This window comes from Hyperolius riggenbachi, chromosome 5 (assembly GCF_040937935.1).
Source record: "Hyperolius riggenbachi isolate aHypRig1 chromosome 5, aHypRig1.pri, whole genome shotgun sequence".
Classification (NCBI taxonomy): Eukaryota; Metazoa; Chordata; class Amphibia; order Anura; family Hyperoliidae; genus Hyperolius; species Hyperolius riggenbachi.
Genome location: NC_090650.1, coordinates 309,187,518 through 309,211,460, shown reverse-complemented (window position 1 = coordinate 309,211,460; position 23,943 = coordinate 309,187,518). Strand labels below are relative to the sequence as shown.

Sequence of the window (23,943 nt, the reverse complement as noted above, 5' to 3'; positions counted from 1 at the left end):
TCACTTCTGAGGTGTGGGTGGTGGTATGCGTGGGCATGTAAAATATGTATCACTTTAAAGATATTCAGGCAACATCGTCATCTAACCACAAGCTTGTCATGTCTAGGTCAAGCTCATTCTTTGTACCAAAATGCAGACCTGTTGTCAGAAGAGGTTTTTGTTTCAAACCATGAATTATTTTTATGTAGGAGCTGTAGACAGCGGAGTTCTTATTGTTGACTAGTTCTCCCATACCCTATCCCATCTACATTCCATGGGGGCTTCAAAGTGATTCTTGCCGCCTCTGTAGCTTCTGCTTTTGTACAGTGTGGGTTTTTTTTTTTTGTTTTTTTTTTTGTTCTTACGGTCATTTCTGTTCAATGTTGAGGCAGTTTCGTGTAGCTTCTGGTTTCTTATAATTGAATATGATAAAACCAACATTTCTTACTGAGACATTCCAACAGCTGGACAGTGTTTTTTCCCAAAATATGCATGTATGTTGCCTCATCAGATTCACATTCCTCTTGAGAGAAAATGCCACTGTTTCAGACTTGCTGTGCACTGTCATCCTCTGCCCCACCATTGTTTGATGAACCCGGAAGAACTAAAGTAAAGCTTCTTGGGTAAATGGACCACTTCACTGAACACGAGGCAATGCTGGTGCATAATTGTTGCAGAAGTCTTAAAGTGAAACTAGCGTAAATACAACCATACATTAAATCTCTGGTAACACAAGTATCATGTGTTGTCAGTAACTACATGTATTCATTGCATGAAATCTGCAATCTCTTGTGCAAACACTGAAACCCAAAGTTTGCTGCACTTGCCACGGACACCATCCATATTGTGGCCTGTGATATGCACAGTAGGGACAAATTTGTTAAAAATATTTTGGCTTACTCTGAAATTTTTTTTTTTTTTTTGGACACTGTATTAGGATGGATACGGTTGTGCATTAAACAAACCTGGCAAAAGTCTGTCACTCAGCTGTTTTCAACATTCATTCAGGTCAGAGTAATCTGTTGTTAGTCTTACTGAGCTCCGGCAGCAAGATCAGGGATGTAAAGGGCTCAGCCAATATAAGCAGCTAGCCAGGAGTACAGCAGATTGCTGCTACAGCCCAGTTCACTAACATTTAGATGTGAGTTCATGTTAATGAATGGGCCGACTGCTGCATTCCTGTGTTTTTTTTTTTTGTTTTTTTTTTAATTCATGTAAAAACAAAGCAAACTACTATAGTTAAGACATTTTACTATAACCAAGTACAAAAGCTATGGCTGGAAAAGAGCAGTCTCCTTGCTGACAAACAATGCTGGCAAGTGTCCTATCGTTACAGTTATGGTTAGGTAATTGCACTGTGTTCTTTGAGGTAAGATGAGTGGGTTTTTTTTGTTTTTTGTTTTTTTTATTAGATACCAGCCATTTTTGAAATGTACAATAGTTCATATTTAGGTAGTATGTAGTTGCATGTTATGATCAGTAGATGGCACTGTAGTGATTACTGTTATTAGTGTATAGCTGCTGATACTGGTACACTGTTGTGTGTTGCTGTGTATTATATATTCCATTATATCTTCCAACTGTACCAGCCTTGATTGCTGAATTGCTACTGCAGAATTCTCCCACATTACACTGTCCCTTGATGCTTCAATAAAAGCAACAATATGTGTGCACTCCATCTTTCTCTGTACTTTTTATTTTTTATTTCAACAAAATGTATTGCAAATGTTGAGCCTCCTCCTGTGTCCCAATACTGACCACATGCTAGGTCTAGGCCTGTTATGAAAGGACAAATGATATGCAGGTCAGAACTAGGCCAATCATGTGCACTCCTTGATGAATTTGATAGGCCCTATTCCAGGCTGTATTTTATTAGTAGTGATACATGTAGTATAGTTGATCTTGACCTGGACTTTCCAGCTGCATTAATCTGGAAGCTCCTGGTTTACAGCCAGCCTTTACTGTTTGAAAGTTTTTTGTTTTTTTTTCATGAGGGAGCTATGGGAACATTCTCCTGAAAATGCCACTAAAGGTGGCCACACACCATACAATAAAATGATCCAATTTTACGTTTATTCGATAAAAACGATCGGATGTCTCGAAAAAATCGAAAGCTTTTCAGTGTTCTCCCCAGGCTCTTTTAGCCGGGTGCTCCACCCGGCTAGATTTGGTGACCACCCGGCTGTCATCGGCTCAGCTCCTCACCTCCTCCTATGCTGTAAGCAGAGTTGCCCTTCATTTTCATCTCGCCCCACCCGGCTACTTTTTCATGCCACCCGGCTACTATTTCATGCCACCCGGCTGGAAAAAAATTCTGGGGAGAACACTGCTTTTTTTTCATTCGACTGAAAAATCCGATCGGATTTCCCGTTTTTTCCGATTTATATCGATCCGGACTGCCGGATTTTTTTCTTCAATTTCTTCTAAAGATTGTATGGTGTGTGTTGGATTGGAAGTTTATGTGCAACCTGTTAAAATCGAACAGAAGTATTCAATTTGTGGATAACTTTGAGTGTGATGTACAAACATTTTTTTTATGTTATTAAAGGTGAATGTTTGTATAGTAAATCAACTGTATTTTAAAAAATGATTAAAGATATGTATATATTTCTTTAATATGATATTGTTGTCAGTTATATGTAGTAATATGAAGGTGATTTGGTAAAGCAGTGTTGTATGTGTAATCCTGTAGGATGATGGGATTACTCGCATAACAGAAAATATGATGTTTGTGATTTCATACAGAGGTATGATTATTCTACCATCCTGTTGGTGGTGGTGAATAGAATAGCAAAATGCCTTAAAAGATACCACAGTTGAAGTATATGGCGCTAGGTACATAGCCTACAATTTTCTGGCAGAGTTAACTGACAGAGCTATTATTTCCAACATGTGAATTTGATGATTACCCTCCGGCACCCTCTTTTGGGTTACCGGAGTCAGGCATCAGTGTGCCTGCGCTGGCCCAGTTGCATAAAGCCTACAGCACGCGACCATGCCTGGGTACACTCTGCAAATGTTTGTGACATAATCAGTACATCATATGCATGTATAGAAACTTGTAGCCATGGTCATGCACTGTATGACATGCAGCCAGGCTAGTGCAACGATGCCCGTGTCGGTTATATAGTAATATATAAGGTGATCACTGTTTACATTACCTGTAATGCTGTTCCAGTGGCCATTTTACTTCCATAGTGTGGGTGAATAATATGTATGGTGGCGTGCTATTATGTTATAAATTATATTTTATATAAATTTATATTATAAAAAGAGAACCAATTTAAAGGGACAGTAACATGGATCATAAGATTGTTAGAAAAGATTTTTAATTAAACTTCATTTAGTCCATTTCGGGGCCACTAATGGACTACATCATGCTTTTAATTTAACATGTTTTCTATGAATTTTTTTATCCATGTTACTTGGCCTCTCTTTATCTAAGCTTGTGCACGCCCCTTATGGGTATGTTATGTTGATTATATGTGATATATCTATTAGCACTGACTGTATTCTGTAACACTCTAAAAAGGCCTGCCGGCCTAAACATAGTGTGTTTTATGCTCAGTATAGATAGCCAGGGATAGGTGCCTCAGAATAGGTAGCCAGGCGAAATGGGGATACAGCGGCATGCAGCAGCAGCCGCTAAGGGGACATCAATTACTCACTTCAATTCACACACTGCATCTATTTACTTCTTCCTGTTCTTGTGTTCCATTTCATAGTAACAGCGTCCCCTAGGGGGCACTATTATTGTGAGCTTGACAACAGGACAGGAACAAGTTTATAGTACGTGCGTCGCTGACTCCCAACAAATTAAGTACTTGATCAATCCTCAGCCGCTGCTAGTGTGTAAACCGCTGCTTCCCTCCCGTACACCTCTCTTTAATAGCACTTCACAGAAGGGGAAAATCAGTTGTCTTTTTACAAAAGGAAAAAAGGAGAAGCACAACGGTAGGACCTTTTTAAGTTTTGCCCAGTGGCAACATTCAAAATATAAATAGAGCAGAATAAGAGATTATGGCCTTTGAAGGAAAGATGAAAGTAACTTAAAAACTTAAAAACAAAAAAATCTACTTACCCGGAGCTTTCTTCCAGCCCCTGGCAGCCGTCCTGTGCCCTTGTGGCACCACCGCATCCATACAATGGCCCAGGGTCCCCTCCGGTGCAGAAACCAACCATGCCAGGTTAACATCTACTGCACCTGCACAATAGCCACTCAGGGTCGCAGTGACGTTATCTGGACTTTACTGCGCTGGCACAGAACTATGGCGCATGTACAGTACACTCCAGACTATGTCAGCACAACCCCAAGTAACTCTCATGCAGGGGCAGTACATTCCACAATGGAGGCGACACTGGGCCACTGGAGGGATGCAGAGCTGCAACGTGGGCACAACACAGCTGCCAGGGGCTGGAGAAGGCCCTGGGTAAGTAGATTTTTTTTGTTTTTAATTTACTTTCATCGTGTGTGTGTGTCCGCCTTTGGGGTCCAGCAAGCTAATGTGCTATTGACTCCTATCACCACCTCAAGTAAGGGCCATATCCGTTCTGTATGTGAGGGTTAGGGAGGAATTGTGAATAATTGGCTCACAAACTTTTGCGACTGAAACTACCATCAACGCATTAATAAAAATGCACTACATAATATAGAGAGACTGAGGTTTTACAGGCTATGCTTGATATGAGCATTTTGAGTGCATGCTATACTGCATACATGTTTAAATGTGAAAGGTCAATCACATTTTGCAAAACATTCTGGACCATATTATGTTCAGGGTGATAAGTAGCTTGCACATGCAAACTACTTATCCCCTGGTCACCATTCAAAGATTACCAGCCACTTTTATTGATTTTGCTTGAACTCTGCCAAATCCTACAGACGTGTACTCACGCCATACTGCAGCTAACAACGGGTCAGTCAGACCCTCCCGCTGGGCAGGCGTTCTGCCAACAGTAGTGCGTGTGTACAGTCTGTCTGCAGAGTGATAAGACCGTTCAGTGGATCTGTCAGATCAGTCTGCCGACATCGTGTACACACATCCTACTGTCGGTAAAACGCCTGCCCAGCGGGAGGGACTGAAGGACCTGTTGCTAGCTGCAGTATGGCGTATGCACATGCTTTTAGGGAACATTACTCAGGCAAAGTCTAATGCCTCCCTATTCCTCAACCCCCTTCTTCCACCTTAATCCCCCCCACCTGTACGGCCACACTCCATGATGCCAGTGCACAGGCACAGCCCCACTCCCAACCCACGCATGTCCGCATTTCCACACGTGAATATGCCTGCCCCCCTGCACTGGTCCTCCTGTCGTCCAAAATCTGGCCATGTGCCTGATTACACACTAACCAGAATGCATGACACGGACAGAAGAGGATGTGGGGACACAAGTTTTATTATATCTGACTAGTTGCCCTAAGCACGTTTACAGATAGGCTGTAGGACTCAGTCCTGCCATTATTCAGTGCGCATGCACACTAGTGATGGGTCATTCGTGAACGAGCCAGCTCTAAGAGCCGGCTCTTTGCTGCGAGCGACAAGAGACGGTTCTTAGTTTTTAAAGAGCCGATGCCTCAGCTGGCCCACACAGCACTGATTTGCTCTGTAATAAAGGGTTCTGAGGCATGCTGGGAGATGTAGTCCTCCTCTTGCAGCTTGTAGGAGTGTATGGGGCGGAGCAGAGCAGTAGCAGGAGGGATTGCCCCAGTCAGAGAAGCAGTCTGGAGTTGTCATGGAGACGGGGGCGGGGCTTTTACTCCGATTCTGAGTGGTGTCTAGTGATAGTTAATGAAGAGCAGATTCAGAGCCGTAAGAGCCGGCTCTTTAATGGGAGCCGATTCAGAAGAGCCGATTCTCTGAGAAGAGCCGGAATTGCCATCACTAATGCACGCGCATCTGTCCGACTTCCATGCGTGTGCCCGACCGACGCACATGTGCGTGCGCACCCACCCCCTAGCCGCCTCCTATGAATTCGGTGCTCTGTCCCAATGGCTGTGTCACTGCAGGACAAGCGCTGTGGCGCAATAGCACTGACACACGAACAGGACGCAGGGACACTTGTATTTTATTCAGTAGTATACACACACATGAAACATGATATGCTTCAGTTTATAAAGTACAAACATATAATTCAAACACTTACCTTCAAGTATTCTCCTTTAAGAGCATCAATTATGGCTTTACAGGTTTCTGGCACAATAACTCCCAGTGCTTGTGGTGAAATGCAACTGCTAAATTTTGAAGAGAAACTCCGACCAGGAATTGAACTTTATCCCAATAAGTAGCTGATACCCCCTTTTACATGACAAATCTATTGCATTTCACAAACAGACCATCAGGGGGCGATGTATGACTGATTTTGTGATGAAACCCCTCCCACAAGAAGCTCGAGGACCGCGGTACTCTAGGCAAACTGCCACAATGTAACAATGTTCACAGACAGGAAATGGCTGTTCACAGCTGTCTGTTAAAGCCAGAACAGCTAGAAACAGCTACATAACCTGCCCACAGTAAAAATGTCACCATGTAATACATGTCAGAATGTAAATCGGGGAGAGGAAAGATTTTACAATGAGCAAACACTGACTAAATCATTTATACATAATTATTGTAAAAATGAAGCACTTTTTTTATTACATTATTTTCACTGGAGTTCCTCTTTAAGTCTTCGTATGACCTGCCAGTTGCAAGATAACGTAGTGTCACAATGAGTCTTTCCTCAACAGGTATTGCTTGCCTCATTACAGTATCTTGTTTTTTGAGGTAAGGAGACACTGCTTCCAATAGGAACAAGAAATTTTCATCTGACATTCTGGGGTAATTTTTGAAGTCAGCTGAGTTTTCACTACGAAGTTCTTGTAGCAAAGGCATGTGTGAAAACGTATCTCTGTTTTGTAACCAATTCTTACTCCAAAGCCGTTTTGGTTTCTCACAGCTTTTCAAATATAAAAAAAAGCAAAAGCTATTCTCACACGACGCAATGTCCTTCTGTTCGGCATCTTTCCTGTACCACAGACAAGGTAATAAAAAAAAACCCGCGCATTTCATAAACACGTCATTTACGATCGTATCGAAAGAAACATTTCTACCTTCGATTTCTTCAACAACCCAATTTTTATGAATTATCCGATCTTATTTTCCAAGATTTCCTACAAATCAAACATACGTGTGTGGTGCATTGGATGAAATGATCTGAATTTTCATACAACCCAAAAAAACGATCGGAATTCTCGAATCGAAAAAAAACAAAAAAAAATTGTATGGTGTGTGGCCACCCTAAGCCTGGCTGTAATGCAGATCCATGGCCACAGTACTTCTTGTCACTCACATACGAACAGATAAGCATTAGGCTCTGTACAAGTGTTAACCTCCCTGGCGTTATAATTATTTCCGGCTTTTAGACCCTAAAAATCATACTGCTAGATAGATCTGCGGCAGCCCTGTACATTACAAACCTCCCATGGGTCCAGCTTGGGGTTAACACTCTGAGCTGTGGATTTCCAGCCCGAACCTGACTCGGGATTACCGCTAAAGAGGTTAAAGGATATTTATTATATTTAGTTAGGGGTACTATATGACTTCTCTCTCTTTTTTTTTTTATTCCTCACATTCACTCCCTAACCAGCTCCTGTCATCGCAAACTCAAAAACTTATCTTGCATCCGACCTTTTCTCATTCGGGACACAACTAAAATGTTAGTACATGCTCTTATGATATAACTTGTAGACCCAAGCACATTTAAAAACAGGCTCTAGGTCTTTCACTCTCCGCCCGCACACATGCCCGCCTCCCTTGCCCCGTTGTCCTGTCCCAACGGCTGTCCGGGTCCGTGCCGCAGTAGCAAAAAGCACGGACCCAAGGACACAGGGACAGGTGTACACAGGGACACCGGCGATTGCAATATAATGAGGGCTACTCTAATCTGCTCTTTTCATTCATCTTTTATCTCGCTCTTTCTCTGCTGCTTCTCTCTGTCAAGCTTTTCATTGGCTTCCAATTAGCGAGAGGACCCAATTTCATACATTTAACCCTAAGCTACAAAGCTCTCCACAATCCCTCCCTCCAATCCATTTCCTCACTTGTGTTCGATACTAACTCAACCACAATCTCAGATCTGCACACAACTTTCTTTTGTCCTCTTCTCTTCTATAATCACCTGCTTGTATGCATGTATACAAGACTTCTCAAATGCTTCACTTCTCTGGAATGTACTTCCGCAACACACCGTCACTCATCAACCTTTGAAATCTTTAAACGTTCCCTCAAAACTCACTTTCTCTGACAAGCATGAGATCGAACTTGGGTCATTCCCCCTTTGACAATGGATAACCTAAAACATCCTCCATTCTTTTCGATTGTGAGTTTGCAACGGCATGGCACTCTCTCCCTTTTGTGTATTGGAAATTATTATTCATTTTGTATCTTGCAATTTGTTATACATTTTAGTCATCATGTCACATTTGTCACTAATTACGAATTCTGTATTTTGTACCAGTGATCATACTTAGTGTATACCATTGTCTATATTTTGTTCCCCATGTTTGCTTTTATTACTTTGTACAACGCCAATTAATATGTTGGCGCTTTTTAAATCAATAATTGTAGGTTTTTAAATAACTGTAGGTGAGATTGTGTAAGCAGTTTTCAAGAGCTATGAAAAGGTAACATTGGATTTAAAACGCCTTCTGTCACTTTGTGGCAGAGCTTATTTTTATGCTGAAGTCTGTCAGAGAGGCGCTCATGCTTGCTACACAGCCATAGCAGTTAAGGCACCTGTTGTTTTTTTTTCAATGACCTGAGGAAGCGGGCAAGCACCCATGACACGCGTTGTCAATTTTATGTGCTTTAATAAAAGACCTTTTTCAATAAACTGATCTAAATTCTTTGAGATGTAAGATTACCTCACTTTATAAGGTGAACAGTTTATTCGCCTATCTTTTATGCATTGGCAGCTTCCACCCCTGTTTTAAGTGTCTTGTCATACCTCCTTTAACCACCCTAGCGTTCTATTTATTGCGGCTGCGGGTGGTTTTTTTTTTTTTCTTTTTTTATGGTTTAACTTAGTGTAGCTAGCACTAGGCTAGCTACATTTTTTCCCCCCCCCCCAAGTCCCCCGGCACTGTTCCCCCTCCTCCAATCGCCACCGCGATATTTACCTGGCCGCGATCCCACGATGGCCGAAACTTCCGCCATAGCTTTAGGCGTTGCTATGGCAACGATCGGGCATGACGTCTGCCGTCATCGACATCATGCGCAGTTCCGCTCATCGCCATAGCGACCCCTAGTGGCTATGGAGAGGCTGCGCCAGCGCAGGGTTATGTATAAAACGGCGGCGATCGGGGGAGCAGAGCGGGCCGGCGGTGATCGGAGGGGTGATGTAGCTAGCCAAGTGCAAGCTACACCACCTCTGAAAATTTGGTAAAAAAAAGACCCTCCAGGGCCTGAGAAATCTACCGCGGCGGTAATGGACTAGCTCAGCTCGTCCATATCACCAGGGTGGTTAAAAGGTGATAGTTTTTTAGTAGTCCTAAGGAACTTCCGGAGTGCGACCACCCAGTTCTTGTCACAGACCTGGAAAACCGAGCGTGGGCGGTTAATTTCCTGTCTGCTCTGATGGTGGTTGCGAGGATTTGCAACCCACCTTTGTGTGTATATACATCCTTAGCAATTTGGTTTTCTGAATCTTACACGATTCTGCACCATTGGGCTTCTGGTCTCCTTTTGTCTTTTTAGATGAACCTAGGGTTGTTACAATCACAGGAACCATTGACATAAGCTATCTTCTGATTGGAAGGGTACTCACCGGGGTGTTTTTATAACCAAGAGTGATTGGTCTACCATATTGCAAGTGTGTACATGTTGTTAGAAACAATTAGAGCACAGTTCTCCAACCCTGTCCTCAAGGCCCACCAACAGTACATGTTTTGCAGAAAGCCCCAAACATGCACAGGTGAGGTAATTAATGTCTCAGTAGAGCTGATTAAAGGAGTTGTCAGGAAAAAAAAATGTTTCACTTACCTGGGGCTTCTACCAGCCCCATGCAGCCATCCTGTGCCCTCGTAGTCACTCACTGCTGCTCCAGTCCCCCGCTGCCAGCTAATGAATTTTCGCGTTGCATTGCTAACGCGATAAAAATGTACGCATTAATGTTCCTGCACTAGCGGGAATGCCTAAAAATGTACGCAATGCGGCCCGCCGACCCAGAGGATCGGCAAAAATGAAACTAGCTGGCAGCGGGGGACTGGAGCAGCAGCAGTGAGTGACTACGAGGGCACAGGATGGCTGCATGGGGCTAGTAGAAGCCCCAGGTAAGTGAAACTCCATTGTTTTTTCTCCTGATGATTCCTTTAACTACCTCTGTGGACTTCAAAAACATGCACTGTTGGTGGGCCTTGAGGACAGGGTTGGGGAACACGGATTTAGATATGCTTGGAATTAAGCTTTAAAGAGGAACTGTAACATAAAAAGATCCCCTGGGGGGTACTCACCTCGGGTGGGGGAAGCCTCCGGATCCTAATGAGGCTTCCCACGCCGTCCTCCATCCGTCAGGGGTCTCGCTGCAGCCCTCCGTGGAGTCCGGGCAGCGGTGACGTCAATATTTACCTTCCTGGCTCCTGCGCAGGCGCTCTGACGGCTGTCGGCTCCGAACTACACGGAAATACCCGATCGCCGTCGGGTCCGCTCTACTGCGCAGGCGCAAGTTTCCTGCGCCTGCGCAGTAGAGCGGACCCGAATGAGATCGGGTATTTCCGTGTAGTTCGGAATGGAAAGCCGCCACAGCGCCCCCGCTGGAGCCAGCAAAGGTAAATATTGAAATGACAGTCGGCACAGTCGCCGGCTGTTCGGAGGGCTGCGGAGAGATCCCCGTGGGACAGAGGACGGCGTGGGAAGCCTCATTAGGATCCGAAGGCTTCCCCCACCCGAGGTGAGTACCCCCCAGGGGATCTTTTGAATGTTACAGAGTCTCTTTAAGGTGGCCATTGATATGACAGTAATATGACATATTTTTATTTGGATAGATTTGGACCAGGATCACAGCGTTTCAACTGTAGAAGTTCTGGAATGTGATTTCCCTTATTCTTTTACCTCCCTGTTAAATAATTATGCACATAGTAATTTCATGAACACTTAATTTGTGCATAGTAAATCTTTAAACTGATAGCATGCATATAATTAGCAGGATGCAGAAATAAAAACAAAAAACAAAACTAGGGTTTAAACCACCTGAGCAAAAGTTCAGTCATTAATGCTACGGGCCCAAGCTTGTACCTTGGATTGAGAGTAACTTGGTTTAAGAGCGCACTTTGCTACACTGACCAGCACCAGTTTGTGCAGTACTGCAGTGCATTCCTTGCACACCACCTAAAAATGTTGTCTGACAGTAAGTTACCTGCTAAAAGAAAGAATAGAGCAATCTGTGACTACTGGGAGTGATGCAGGCCATGCTGTTTGTGTTGGAAGTGACAGAGATCCGCACTGTCTTTCTTGGTCTCCCACAGTGGCGGGGAAGGAGTAGCAAAATAATAGGGACCAAGTGAGAAATGAAGTCTGGGCCCCCTTCACTCTTAGCTGACTCTCAAGCCTGGTACACACTTTCAATTATGATTGGCCAATCACTGACCAATTTTACCACCCCCATGTAGTATGAGGGTTTATCTATACAAACTGCTCATAGTATTCAATATCTGTTGATCCTCATGGAGGTGGTAAAATTGGTCAATGATTGGCCAATCATAATTGAAAGTATGTACCAGGCTTTAAGGTACATATACACATCCAATTTTTATTGGCCGATCACTGACCAATTTTACCACCTCCATGTAGTACAAGGACCTTCAGATGCTGAATAGTATACTATGAACAGATTGCAATCCTCCAAAGGACCGGCACCACACAGCATGTTATTTAAAGCTCAATTACTTTATAGCAACATAGGCATATTGACAGCAACAGCCCACTGTTTCGGCCTCATAGGCCTTTCTCAAGCTGCCAATGGTAATTGAGAGTTGGCAACTTGAGAAAGGCCTATGAGGCCAAAACAGCAGGCTGTCGGTGCTGTCAGTATGCCTATGCTGCAATAAAGTCCTTTGGAGGATTGCAGTGTTCGTGACCCCTTGGTACGGGGTAGAGGGACCTTGGCACACCTGTTTATATTGCGCCTTTCTTAGGTGCTTCTGGACTGTCTGTTTCTACTATGAACAGATTGTGTAGGTAAGCTCTTGTACTACATGCAAGTGGTAAAATTGGCCAATCGTTGGTCAATCAAAATTGCATGTGTGTACCAGACTTTAGAGGTTGACTTTATTAGTAGATCTAAGCACAAGGAAGTGGCACAGATGTAAGCCCCCCCCCCCCCTCTTTTTCTCTGTGTGTCTCTCTCTCTCTCTCTCGACAAACTGCTGTCTCTTTCATTCTTTCTTTTGGCTATCCATCTTGCTCATAAACATACAGCTTATTCTTTTCACATTACACATTCAATAGTATGTGTAGTAGTATGTGTAAATTTTTATATTTTTTTTTATTTTGATTAAAAAATACAATTCTTTCTCTATAAAGAGGAAAATGTAGACTAGTTTGTGTGTTAGATCTGGTTAAATATGAATATGTAATTACCAGTACGAGGCTTCTGATGCTATTTTCATTTGCATTTTTTGCAGCACAGAGATACCCCAGAGAACAACCCAGATACACCCTTTGACTTCACTGCAGAAAATTACAAGGTACTTTGTGTGTGCAAACAGGAGACATATCTGTTATGTAACCGAACACACAGGCTTTGCCTTTTATGTAACACCATTAGTGGCTGCAAAGCCTGCATCTAAATTGCTGTGCTAGTCTCCTAAAATACAGATTTATGCTATAACAGACCTCATTTTTTTTCTTTTTTTAAAGAGAATAGAGGCTATAATTGGCAACTACCCAGAAGGTCACAAAGCTGCAGCTGTAATCCCAGTGCTGGATTTGGCACAAAGACAACATGGATGGCTGCCTATCTCTGCTATGAACAAGGTATGATTATGAGAACTGTGTGCTTCCAAATTGAATCCTCTCGCTTATTCCTGCGTATGGCTGAAACTATGCAGCACTTTGTCCCGCGCGCCTCATTTTCAGGACAGTAAAATTGTGTGATAGGATAGTTGATTGCCTGCAAGTTTGTTTTAAGTTTAACTTAAATTGAGGTCTTGTCTGTGACATATAGATTGCTTGCCTGGTCATGTGACCTGCACTGCTGTCATGCTTTATCCAGTGGACTGGCAGGCATTCCTAGTCTTTGGGGGAGTCTTCTTTTGGATCCGCCCCCTTCACTTTCCTCAACTGGAGGGGGGGCGTGTACCATGGCTGCTTAGACATATACCACTTCTTGCAGCTTAGCCACTCTTATCCCTCCCAGAATAAATGATACCTTTACTGGAGGAGTATGAGTTGTAGAAACCTTCATTTTGACAATGTAAAAAAATTGTTTGCCTATTTCAGTGTTTTCCAACCGTGTCCTCAGGGCCCACTAACCCAGTGCATATTTCACAAGAAACCACACATTTGCTCGGGTGAGGTCCTGATTAATCCTGGTTAATCACCTGTGTGGATTTCCACAAATCATGAACTGTTGGTGGGCGCTGAGGACAAGGTTGGGAAACAGTGGCCTATTTTTACGATACTCTTATGGAAGTTCAATACTGGAAATGGGGAATGAGGTCAGGGTCTATTATTTTGGCCCTAACAAGCTGCTTGTCCTTTATTTGTATTAAATTATCAGTTTAACAAAGGAAAAAGTTTGACCAAAAACTGTTACCTGCACAGCATTACTAAAAATGGAAATTGAATAAATATAACTTGGATGAATAGAACAGTTTTGCTTTTTTTTTTTTTTTTTTTTTTTTTTGTAAAATATGCATTTGGTTAATCTTGCCTCACTCTTAAATTTGTCAGTGATGCTAGCATCATTTTTTGTTGGCATGGTGATTAGCTGTGTAGTTGTTACAGGTTCTCTTTAATAAATTACTCATGCAGTAAATATCACCATGTGCTTTACTACTTTTTATGTGGACTAAACTTTCTGCTGCATGTTGTGATAAACCCTCTATATCAGAGGTGTCAAACTCAAATGCGAAATGGGCCAAAGTTGTACATTGTGACTTAGTCGCGGGCCAAAATTGTACACTAGGACCTAGTCGCGAGCCAACCTCGTCTACTGGCCACCTTCCTCCCTTATAAAGTTCTCTGGTGTCTAGCGGTCCTCCCTCTCCTACACAGTTCCCTGGTGTCTAGAGACCCCCACCCTCCCCTATACAGTTCAGTAGTGTTTAGTGCTTTCCCCCTACCTACCCATATGGCTTCCCTGGTGTTCTAGGGCTTCACCTCCAATCTAGATTCCTTGGTGGTCTAGAGTGGGCCATACATAATGCAAAGTGGGAAAACCACTTGAGGGGCAAATTTAATGGCTCTGAGGGCCAAATTTGGCCCGTGGGCTGGAGTTTGACATGTATGCTCTATATAGTGTAAATTTTATATTTTCATTCTGCTATATCATGACTTCCTTGCATCATAACTTCCATGTCTAGTAACGGTGGCCTTAATAGTACCTCTTGTCTACCTACCCGACTATACTCCAACCTGTGCTTTGGAACAGAATCTCACCTGTTGTCAGGTGGGTAGAGAACAATGTCCCCACCCATCTGGTTTTAAGCATTTAACGACATTCTAACGTATTTAAACGTCATGCTTTAGCCTGTTAACGGCAACATGACGTTTAAATACGTCGCGCGTTCCCGCTGCCGCTCCGCAGTGTGCTTGCCGCTCCTGCCGCCGTTTCCATCAAGATTCCGTGTTGAGCGATTGGGGAAGAGGACCGAGCGGTCCTCTACCCAATCGCAATGCCTGGAATGTATTGACGTGACCGCGATGAGCGGCTACGTCCATTCATAAAACGGGAAGCTGTCACATTGTATTTAAATGTAGAAAAAAAAGTGAACACTTCCTATGAGTGTTCACGAGTGCCATCTTGTGGCCAAAAAAGTAAAATTACACATACATACTTAAACAATACTAATAAAATTAATAACTTGCATTACCAAAGCTTCCCCCCAATAAAAAACACTGATAAAAAAAATACATAAATAGTTGCCTTAGGGAATCGGCTTTTTTAATCTATATTTTATGATGGAAAATTACACTTCCTTTACTACATAGGGGCTTGTAATTATGGACCGGACAAAAGAAAAACAAAACAGAAAAATAACACCTACATTTCAAAATAATATATTGTCGCCATACATTGCGATAGGGACATAATTTAAACTGTTAAATAATCGTGACAACTGGGCAAATGTCTGTTTTATCCACAGGAGATCGTTTTAATTTTAAAACTATAGAGGCCGAAAACTGAGAAATCATTTTTTTCTTTCCATTTTCTTATTTTCCCATTAAAACACATTTAAAATAGGTATAGATAATTTTCTTGTGATAAGTAGTAATAAAGTTATTAGGGAATAAAAGGGAGGAGCACTGACAGGTGAAAATTGCTCTGGTTCGTTAGGGCCCTTTTACACTCAATCAGTTGCTCTCAGTCAAAACGGAAATACAACTGACTTTCAAAGTAATGCCCATGTTTTCCTATAGCACTTTTCACACTTAACGCGTATTAAAGGACCACTATCGCGAAACATGATTTTTAAGCACCCCACAGTAGTTATACAAACCATACAGAAGCTTCACTGTGCAAGTTTATTTTCTGTCATGGTCCTTTAAATATCCTGATGTCTTTGTTCCCCATTTTCGTCAGTCCCTGGAATAATGCTGACGGACCTTTGTAACTGTACACCCATAGTAGGGGAAGCCTTGTCAGGGAGTGTGAAAATAAATAACAGATGATTTATTCCTTTTTTTTTTTTTTTTTTTTAACCTTTCCCCTGCTCTCCCTAACTGCCAAAGTCATGCTGGGCAAACTCACGCTCCTCAGTTCCTCTGCGCAGTTAAATAAAAAGGCCCCCCGCAACACTCTGTGCCCTGCAGGCATTGAGGGAGGCATCTGTCAGTGCAGTAAAACAGACTATTATATTATATATATTTTATATTCATGTCACTGTCCCTTAGAGGGGCTCACAATCTAGCCCCACTATTGCTTTTAATTAGCTAAAATACTTATTTGGTGTTTATATAGGGTTTATCATTTTCTAAAACTCTAAATTTGTTACTCTAAGTATATAAAGCCTGGGTCACCCCTGGAACCATCAGAAGTACTCCCTGGGGTAAGCGTACCACGTGTTGAGAACCTAGGTACTAGAAGGCCTGACATGGTGCTAGTGGCCATGGGGATGGACTTGACTTCCAGTCACAAGATCTGCCTGTCCATGGCTTTTTTAGCAAGTATTTGAAAAACGTGTGCTGAATTAAAACTTGAAAGATTTTGTGCATTGTTTTGCGCAATCATTTAATGGCTGTAGGGCTGTAAAAAAAATAAAATAAACTATGATGCTGTGAATGACAATGACAGAAAGAAGATGCTGTTCTTGGCATTTCCAGTGCTGATCCTTTTGTTGTAGTTTTAAAGTGTCATGTTTAAGGCATGCATTATTCCGATGTTCCTCCATTCCGTTCATACGTTACCATGGCAACACAGCAAGGTTAGGTTACGGTAGAATAAAGCTGGCTACAGAGATTAAAATCTAGATGTAAATTCTCTTGTGCTAAGATAGAATTGTATAGGAATGTAAATGTGTGGGCTCATGTAACGGCTAGTATAACCATGAAAATTAGATGGTGTGTTATAATGCTGGGAATACATGGTACGTTTCTGTACCGTGTATCGAGCCGCACGACAGATTCCGGCACGACCTCTCGGGCCCCCGGATCGATTCCCCCTCATCTTCCACGCGGGCACTTCTTATCTTTTCATTTTATTCTATAGTTCTGCCCGCGGTATCGAGCGCGGAATTGATCCGGCGGGTATCGGAGGCGTCGGATATTATCAATCGAGCCATCAGCGGCTCAATTGAGCGTTCCAAAAACGTACCGTGTATGCCCAGCATAAAACAGAGAATGATTACTAACAAAAATTGTTAATTAGATTTAAGCATACACAGCCTGAACATACAAGTTTGAATCTATTTACATTTCTTACAGAATAAGTAATATATTTTAAGTTTTTTTGTAGCATGGCAGCAGAATATAGTCATCATAAAATGACCACTACCTGTGTGGCCTGATTTAGCTGTGGTCATGTCATTCAGAAAGAGACTGTCACTGTACATGAGACCTTAAAGTAAACCCGAGGTGAAAATAAACTGATGATATAAACTATTGTATTTATCCTCCAACTCCTAAAAAATCATTTTTATTTTTTTTATATCCCAAAGTTTATTTTATATTTTAACATTTACAAAGTAGAATTAATGTTTTGTTGCCTCTGCTTAGGGGCAGCTTATTAAATATCCCAGAGTAGAAATACATGAACTATTGACCTTTTAATATCTTCTTCTGCTCTCAGTTGTTGTGTTCTGCCAGGAAAACTTTTTTATGGCTGTAATTATCTTATCAGTGATGTTTACTATATTCCCAACAAGCTACCACAAGACAGACGCTGTCACTTCCATGTCTAATGCTGGGGATACACGGGTTGACCGGCTGCTCGATTGGCCACCGGAACGACCCCAGCCGCATCCCCCCCGTGTGTCCGCGCAGATCGATTACCGCTCGCCCCCACCGGCGCTTTCTTATCAGCGCTCGATTCCCTGCCATTGTCCGCAGGCAGGAATCGAGCGGGCGGGGGTCGAGCGGCTTGATCGGGCCAGCTGAATATTATCAGCTGGCCGGATCAGCTGGTCGATACAGTACAGAAACGTAACGTGTATCCCCTGCATGAGAATTAACTTTAAGGCAGCAAAATAAAGCAAGTAGAACAGCTTGGTTATTAATGTTTTGCAATGTACATACACATATTTATCTCATCATGTCACTTCGGAAGATTTACTAACCAAAAATTATTTGTGTGCAAATATCTGGACACTCAATAAAAATATTGAACAAAGACGCACATGTCTAGTGGATGGTAGTAAGCATGTCCTTTGTAGAGCAGATTATTTTGAACAGTGATGTTTCAGGTTTGTTAATGAGCCATGGCTTACTTAGTATGGTTGGTGGAAGTTCTCTTTCTTATGAAGTGCCATTTCAATATAACTTATGTGAGTGTCTTTTGTCCTGCACAGTGCTTTATTAAAATGGTGTAGACTGTAGAGTCTCCTTTTCAAGCTGCTGCTCGTGTAATTCAAAACCCATTTGACCACTATGCAGTAGGTTTTGTAGTTGCTAGGAAGGAAGTTGGTGCTGTCCAGGTCTTGTAAATCCTGTCATTAACCAATCACAACACTCACTTGTTGGAGGGCAAGTACAAAGGTTCTTACTGCCATGACAGCACCTTATAGGCGATGAAGTAGAGGGAAACCCACAACATGGTTGTTAGGCTGGTCTTGTAACACCACTAGCTCTTATTGCACTAGTGTGTCTGCAACTTCAATAAAGGTGTCGCATTGGATTTGGCACCCAGTTCTTTTGCTTTTCTTTAAAACTGGTTGGATTTATCATGACTGTAGAGCACAGGCCAGAAAACATCTATTGAATTATACCCTGGCATAAGCAGCATTTAATGCCAGCCTGCTGTTTCTCTACTTCTGTGTAGGCTTGAGAGAAGAAACACACGTTAATTGCATTACCAACACATCATGTACTCTTAAACCGTAGTTTCAGGATTTCATCTGTGTACTGTACATGTGTAAACCACTGCTACATAAGAGTGGCATAATTCCGGTTCAATTGGTTAACATTAAGAATAATTCCCATGTAATATCCTACATTTAATAAGAGTATCCATTAATTTGAGTACCAGCTTTTGCTAATAGAATACAGTGTTCTCCCCAGAATTTTTTTTCCAGCCGGGTGGCATGAAATAGTAGCCGGGTGGCATGAAAAAGTAGCCGGGTGGGGCGAGTTGAAAATGCAGGGCAACTGTGCGTACAGCATAGGAGGTGAGCCGATGACAGCCGGGTGGTCACCAAATCTAGCCGGGTGGAGCACCCGGCTAAAAGAGCCTAGGGAGAACACTGGAATATTGGTAATGTACTGTTACCGATATTTTACACTCATTTTCAGTCGTCCCATCCTAAGCTTAACACTAGCCTCCCTCCTACTAACACCAACACCCCCGGGATACCTAAGAGCTGTGTGGCAGCCGTTCCAGCATTCAGCTTGCTTTCCTTGACATTTATGTATTTGGTGTATTTTAAGTGGCTGTGTGTAAGGAAACGCACAAAATTGCTGCAAAATGTGTTTATTATAATTGACTAATGTGCATTACTCTACATTTTTAGAAAAATATGTTTCCTTGCTTGTTTTACAGTAAGGGTTAACAAATGGACATTGAATTCAGGAGCCAGTTTGTCCAGTTCCAAAGCCACAAAGTTTTTAGGAATCAGCTTCATTGTCAAGTAAAGAAAAACTCAAGTTAGGCACCAACCATATCTTAAAGGGATACTTAAGCCAGAAATAAAAAAATCAGTTTTACTTTCCTGGGGCTTCTACCATCCCCCTTCAGCCGTCCTGTGACCTCGCAGTCACTCACGGATCCTCTGGTCTCCCGCCACCAGCTAGGTTCATTTTCGCTGAGAGGCCTGGCCACACGTAGTTTTTTTTCGCGTTCCCGTCCGCAATAGTGTCCTGTGCAGGATGCTATTGAGGACAGGGACATGAAGAATAGGCATGGCCAGCCCTGCGCAAGTACAGAAAGCTCGCCGACTCCGTCAGCAAAAACGAATCTACGTGGTGGCAGGGGACCGGAGCCTCTGTGAGTGATTGCAAAGGCACAGGATTGCTGCAGGGAGCTGGTAGAAATAAAGTAAAACTGATTTATTTTTTTTATTTTTTTTTTTTATTCCTGGCTTAAGTGTCCCTTTTAAGGAGCCCTGGATCCTGGGATTTGTCCAGCTTGTTTTATAGCATATTATTTTCTCATTTACTATAGCTGCACTTTAAGGATTTGAACATGTGTGGTTTACAGTGCACTGTGTAGTAGCAGCTATGGTAACCATTTTAATTTACTTAAATTGATTAGTCTTGTAGATTCTGTTTTCACATTGCTGCTTTTACATAAATGGTCATCAGTATGACCCATCTTTTCATAGGCTGCTCAAGGAACAAGATGAGAATTGCGTCTCTAAAGAAAAATTTGCAAAAATGTTGTCATGGTAGCACACTCTCTGCTGCCATAGCAACCTATCTATAGCCTAATTACAGCCACAAGGTTCAATTCCACATGTGCAGGCATATGGTGAAAACATGTTGTTCTGATTACCCTGCCAACATGTAGAAACTAGGGAAGACATCAGTTTTCAAGCAGAGCTTTCTATTTCAAAGCCTCCTGAAAGTGCTCATTTACAAAATATGTGGCGGCTTTTCTCTGTCAGAGAAAACATTTTAGGGCCCAGTTCCACTGTCTTGCATGCGATTTGAGTACAGTTGCAGACATGCGGTTTTTTACCTCCTGAGCGTTACGCCGCTCAGGAGGTTTTGAAAGTTTGTGCCAAAAAATGAAGGCGATCACATGGCTGTTAACGCTTTTGCTAGCACTAGGCTAGCTAGTACAATTGTTCGGCACCCCCCGATCCCCCTTTTATACATTACCCAGCCTGGATCCAGCGATCGGCGCAGCCTTCCTGCACAGCTCCGGTCTTCACTATGGGGAGGATTGCACATGACGTCACGACGTCGCTGACGTCGTGCTCAAACCTGGTCCTCCCCATAGAAAGACCGAAGCTGTGCAGGGAGGCTTCGCGATCGCTGGATACAGGGGGGGTGTAATGTATTAACGGGGGGGATCGGCGGGGATCCGCAGCAATCGGGGGGAGGTGGACACTTGAGCTAGCTAGCCTAGTGCTAGCTAAAGGATTTACACCCATTTAATTGCACAAAATATGCACTCCTGGGGCCAGCAAGCAGTATGCCCGAAACAGTGTCGGGGATACCGCTAAGGAGGTTAATACAGAACTTTGAAAATGCATGTCAGTGTTCTCCCCAGAAATGTTTTCCAGCCGGTGGCATGTAAGAGTAGCTGGGGGGCATGAAAAAGTAGCCGGGTGAGGCGAGATGAGACTGCAGGGCCGATGCAGTCCGTATTTTTTCTGCATCACAATGCATTTGAAAAAAATGCATTCAATGGAATTGACTTCATTAAACTGCATTGGTTTCCATGTTAAAGTGAAAATTAGCATTATGATTTTGCACACAGTGGAAATGGGCCCTTGCTCATTTTTTAGCCCAGTCATTCAGCACATGTATTTCAACCTCTAGAGAGACCATGGCAGAAGCAATAGCAGGAACTGCCCATTGCTAAAGGATTCCCTGAGCAGTATAACTTTTAAGGCCTCTTTTCCACAAACTGTTGATAGGCAGTGAAATGCCTCTCAAACTCTCTCAGCTGCTCAATGCTGCCTGGTAACTGCTTGTTGCTGCATGATAACTGCTTACTTCTGCATAATAACTGTCAAAAACCCGGGCGGTTCTTGCCTTTTTCATGATTGCTAACTCAGTAAAGGACCAGCCCTTAAAGCGTTGCTATCATATAAATCCGGCACAGTGGGGTCTGAACCCTCTATAACAGTAATTATAGATTGATGGTGTACCTTGAAATGAATCAGAGCACTCAGTATATGATTTTATATAAAACATTGTATTTGCTTATCATACAGCATATATACAAAATATGAACAGTTCTAAGTAGTGTTTCCTTCTAACAGTATTCCATCTCATCAAGGCTTTATAGCCAAGCAATTATCAATCTTCTAAGTACATTAAAAAAAGAATAGAACAGTTGTGTTATGTAGAATAAGATCAAAAGTGATGTCAACTGTATCAATAGCTGTGTATCTAGTAGCTGTTTAAAACTTGTAGTAATCTTCTTAAAGAAATAGCATAAAAAAAGCTTTCAAAAAAAAACTTCTTGCTAACATCTTAAAGAGAATCTGTACTCTGAAATTCTTACAATAAAAAGCATACCATTCTATTCATTATGTGCTCCTGGTCCCCTCTGTGCTGTTTCTGCCATTCTCTGCTGCAAACCTGGCTTGTAATTGCCAGTTTTAGGCAGTGTTTACAAACAAACTAACCAGCTTCTAATAGGCTCAGCTAAGCAGAGTGTGTTAGTCACACAGAGCCTGCAGGGGGTGTGTACAGCTTCTAGCTAATCACAAGCAGCCCTGCACATTCCAGTCTGACTGCCTCAGCCTGACTGTGCCGACTATAGAGAGAAGATTAGATCATATAACAGAGATAACACAGCTACTGTGCAATTAGGAAAAGCTGCAGTAAGCCAGACCACATTAGAAAAGGCATAGGAACTTATAGCATAGAAGAAATAAAGATAAACAATTTGTTACAGAGTCTCTTTAAAGAGACTCTGTAACAACATTTTCAGCCTTATTTCTTCTATCCTATAAGTTCCTATGCCTGTTCTAATGTGGTCTGTGTTACTGCATCCTTTCCTAGTTGCACAGTGGCTGTGTTATCTATGTTATAAGATCAAATCTTCTCTCTTCTGTTAGCTCTGTAGCTGAGGCTGGAATGTGTGGAATGTGCTGCACTGCTTGTCATTGGCAGAAGCTATACACACCCACTCCACACTCTGTGTGAGTCACAGTCTGAGCCTATCACAAGCTGGTTAGTTTGTTTGTAAACACTGCCTAAAACTCTCAATTACAAGCCAGGATTGCAGCAGGGAGAGGCAGAAACAGCTCAGAGGGTCCCAGGAGAACATAATGAATAGAATGGTATGCTTTCTATTGTAAGAATTTTAGAGTACAGATTCTCTTTAACAAAACTTAATGCTGAAAAATTAATAAAGTAAATCACCAGAATATTACGCATATTACCCCTTCTCTGTCATCTCTTCAGCATCTACAGGATCTTCTCAAAAAATTAGCATACTTTGATAAAGTTCATTATTTTCTGTAATGTACTGATAAACATTACTTTCATATATTTTAGATTCAAATACACACAACTGAAGTAGTTCAAGCCTTTTATTGTTTTAATATTGATGATTTTGGCATACAGCTCATGAAAACCCAAAATTCCTATCTCAAAAAAAATAGCATGTTTCATCCGACCAATAAAAGAAAAGTGTTTTTAAAACAAGTCAACCTTCAAATAATTATGTTCAGTTATGCACTCAATATTTGGTGGGGAATCCTTTTGCAGAAATGACTGCTTCAATGCGGCATGGCATGGAAGCAATCAGCCTGTGGCATTGCTCAGGTGTTATGGAGGCCCAGGATGCTTCGATAGCGGTCTTAAGCTCATCCAGAGTGTTGGGTCTTGCGTCTCTCAACTTTCACTTCCCAATATCCTACAGATTTTCTATGGGGTTCAGGTCATCAGAGTTGGCAGGCCAATTGAGCACAGTAATACCATGGTCAGTAAACCATTTACCAGTGGTTTTGTCACTGTGAGCAGGTGCCAGGTCGTGCTGAAAAATGAAATCTTCATCTCCATAAAGCTTTTCAGCAGATGGAAGCATGAACCCACTTTTGAATCAGAAACAGCTGCAGAAGTGCCTGACCTGGGCTACAGAAAAGCAGCACTGGACTGTTGCTCAGTGGTCCAAAGTACTTTTTTCGGATGAAAGCAACTTTTACATGTCATTCGGAAATCAAGGTGCCAAAGTCTGGAGGAAGACGGGGAGAGGGAAATGCCAAAATGCCTGAAGTCCAGTGTCAAGTACCCAGTCAGTGATGGTCTGGGGTGCCATGTCAGCTGCTGGTGTTGGTCCACTGTGTTTTATCAAGGGCAGGGTCAATGCAGCTAGCTATCAGATTTTAGAGCACTTCATGCTTCCATCTGCTGAAAAGCTTTATGGAGATTGTCAGGAACCGGCCCGCGGCACGCCTGTGTATACGGTTCCCGACTGCGGGTTTGACCAGAT

General features: G+C 42.4%; 1 protein-coding gene across 2 annotated transcripts in view; it reads left to right on the top strand.

Annotated features, from left to right (window-relative positions):
* LOC137518829 (NADH dehydrogenase [ubiquinone] flavoprotein 2, mitochondrial-like) overlaps positions 1-23,943 on the top strand; it is a 70,512-nt gene that overhangs the window by 16,496 nt on the left and 30,073 nt on the right. For both annotated transcript variants that reach the window (XM_068237189.1, XM_068237190.1), the window contains exons 3-4: positions 12,638-12,700; positions 12,873-12,989. In XM_068237189.1, the coding sequence (XP_068093290.1) occupies positions 12,638-12,700; positions 12,873-12,989 (180 nt within the window). The remainder of the gene's footprint in view (positions 1-12,637; positions 12,701-12,872; positions 12,990-23,943) is intronic.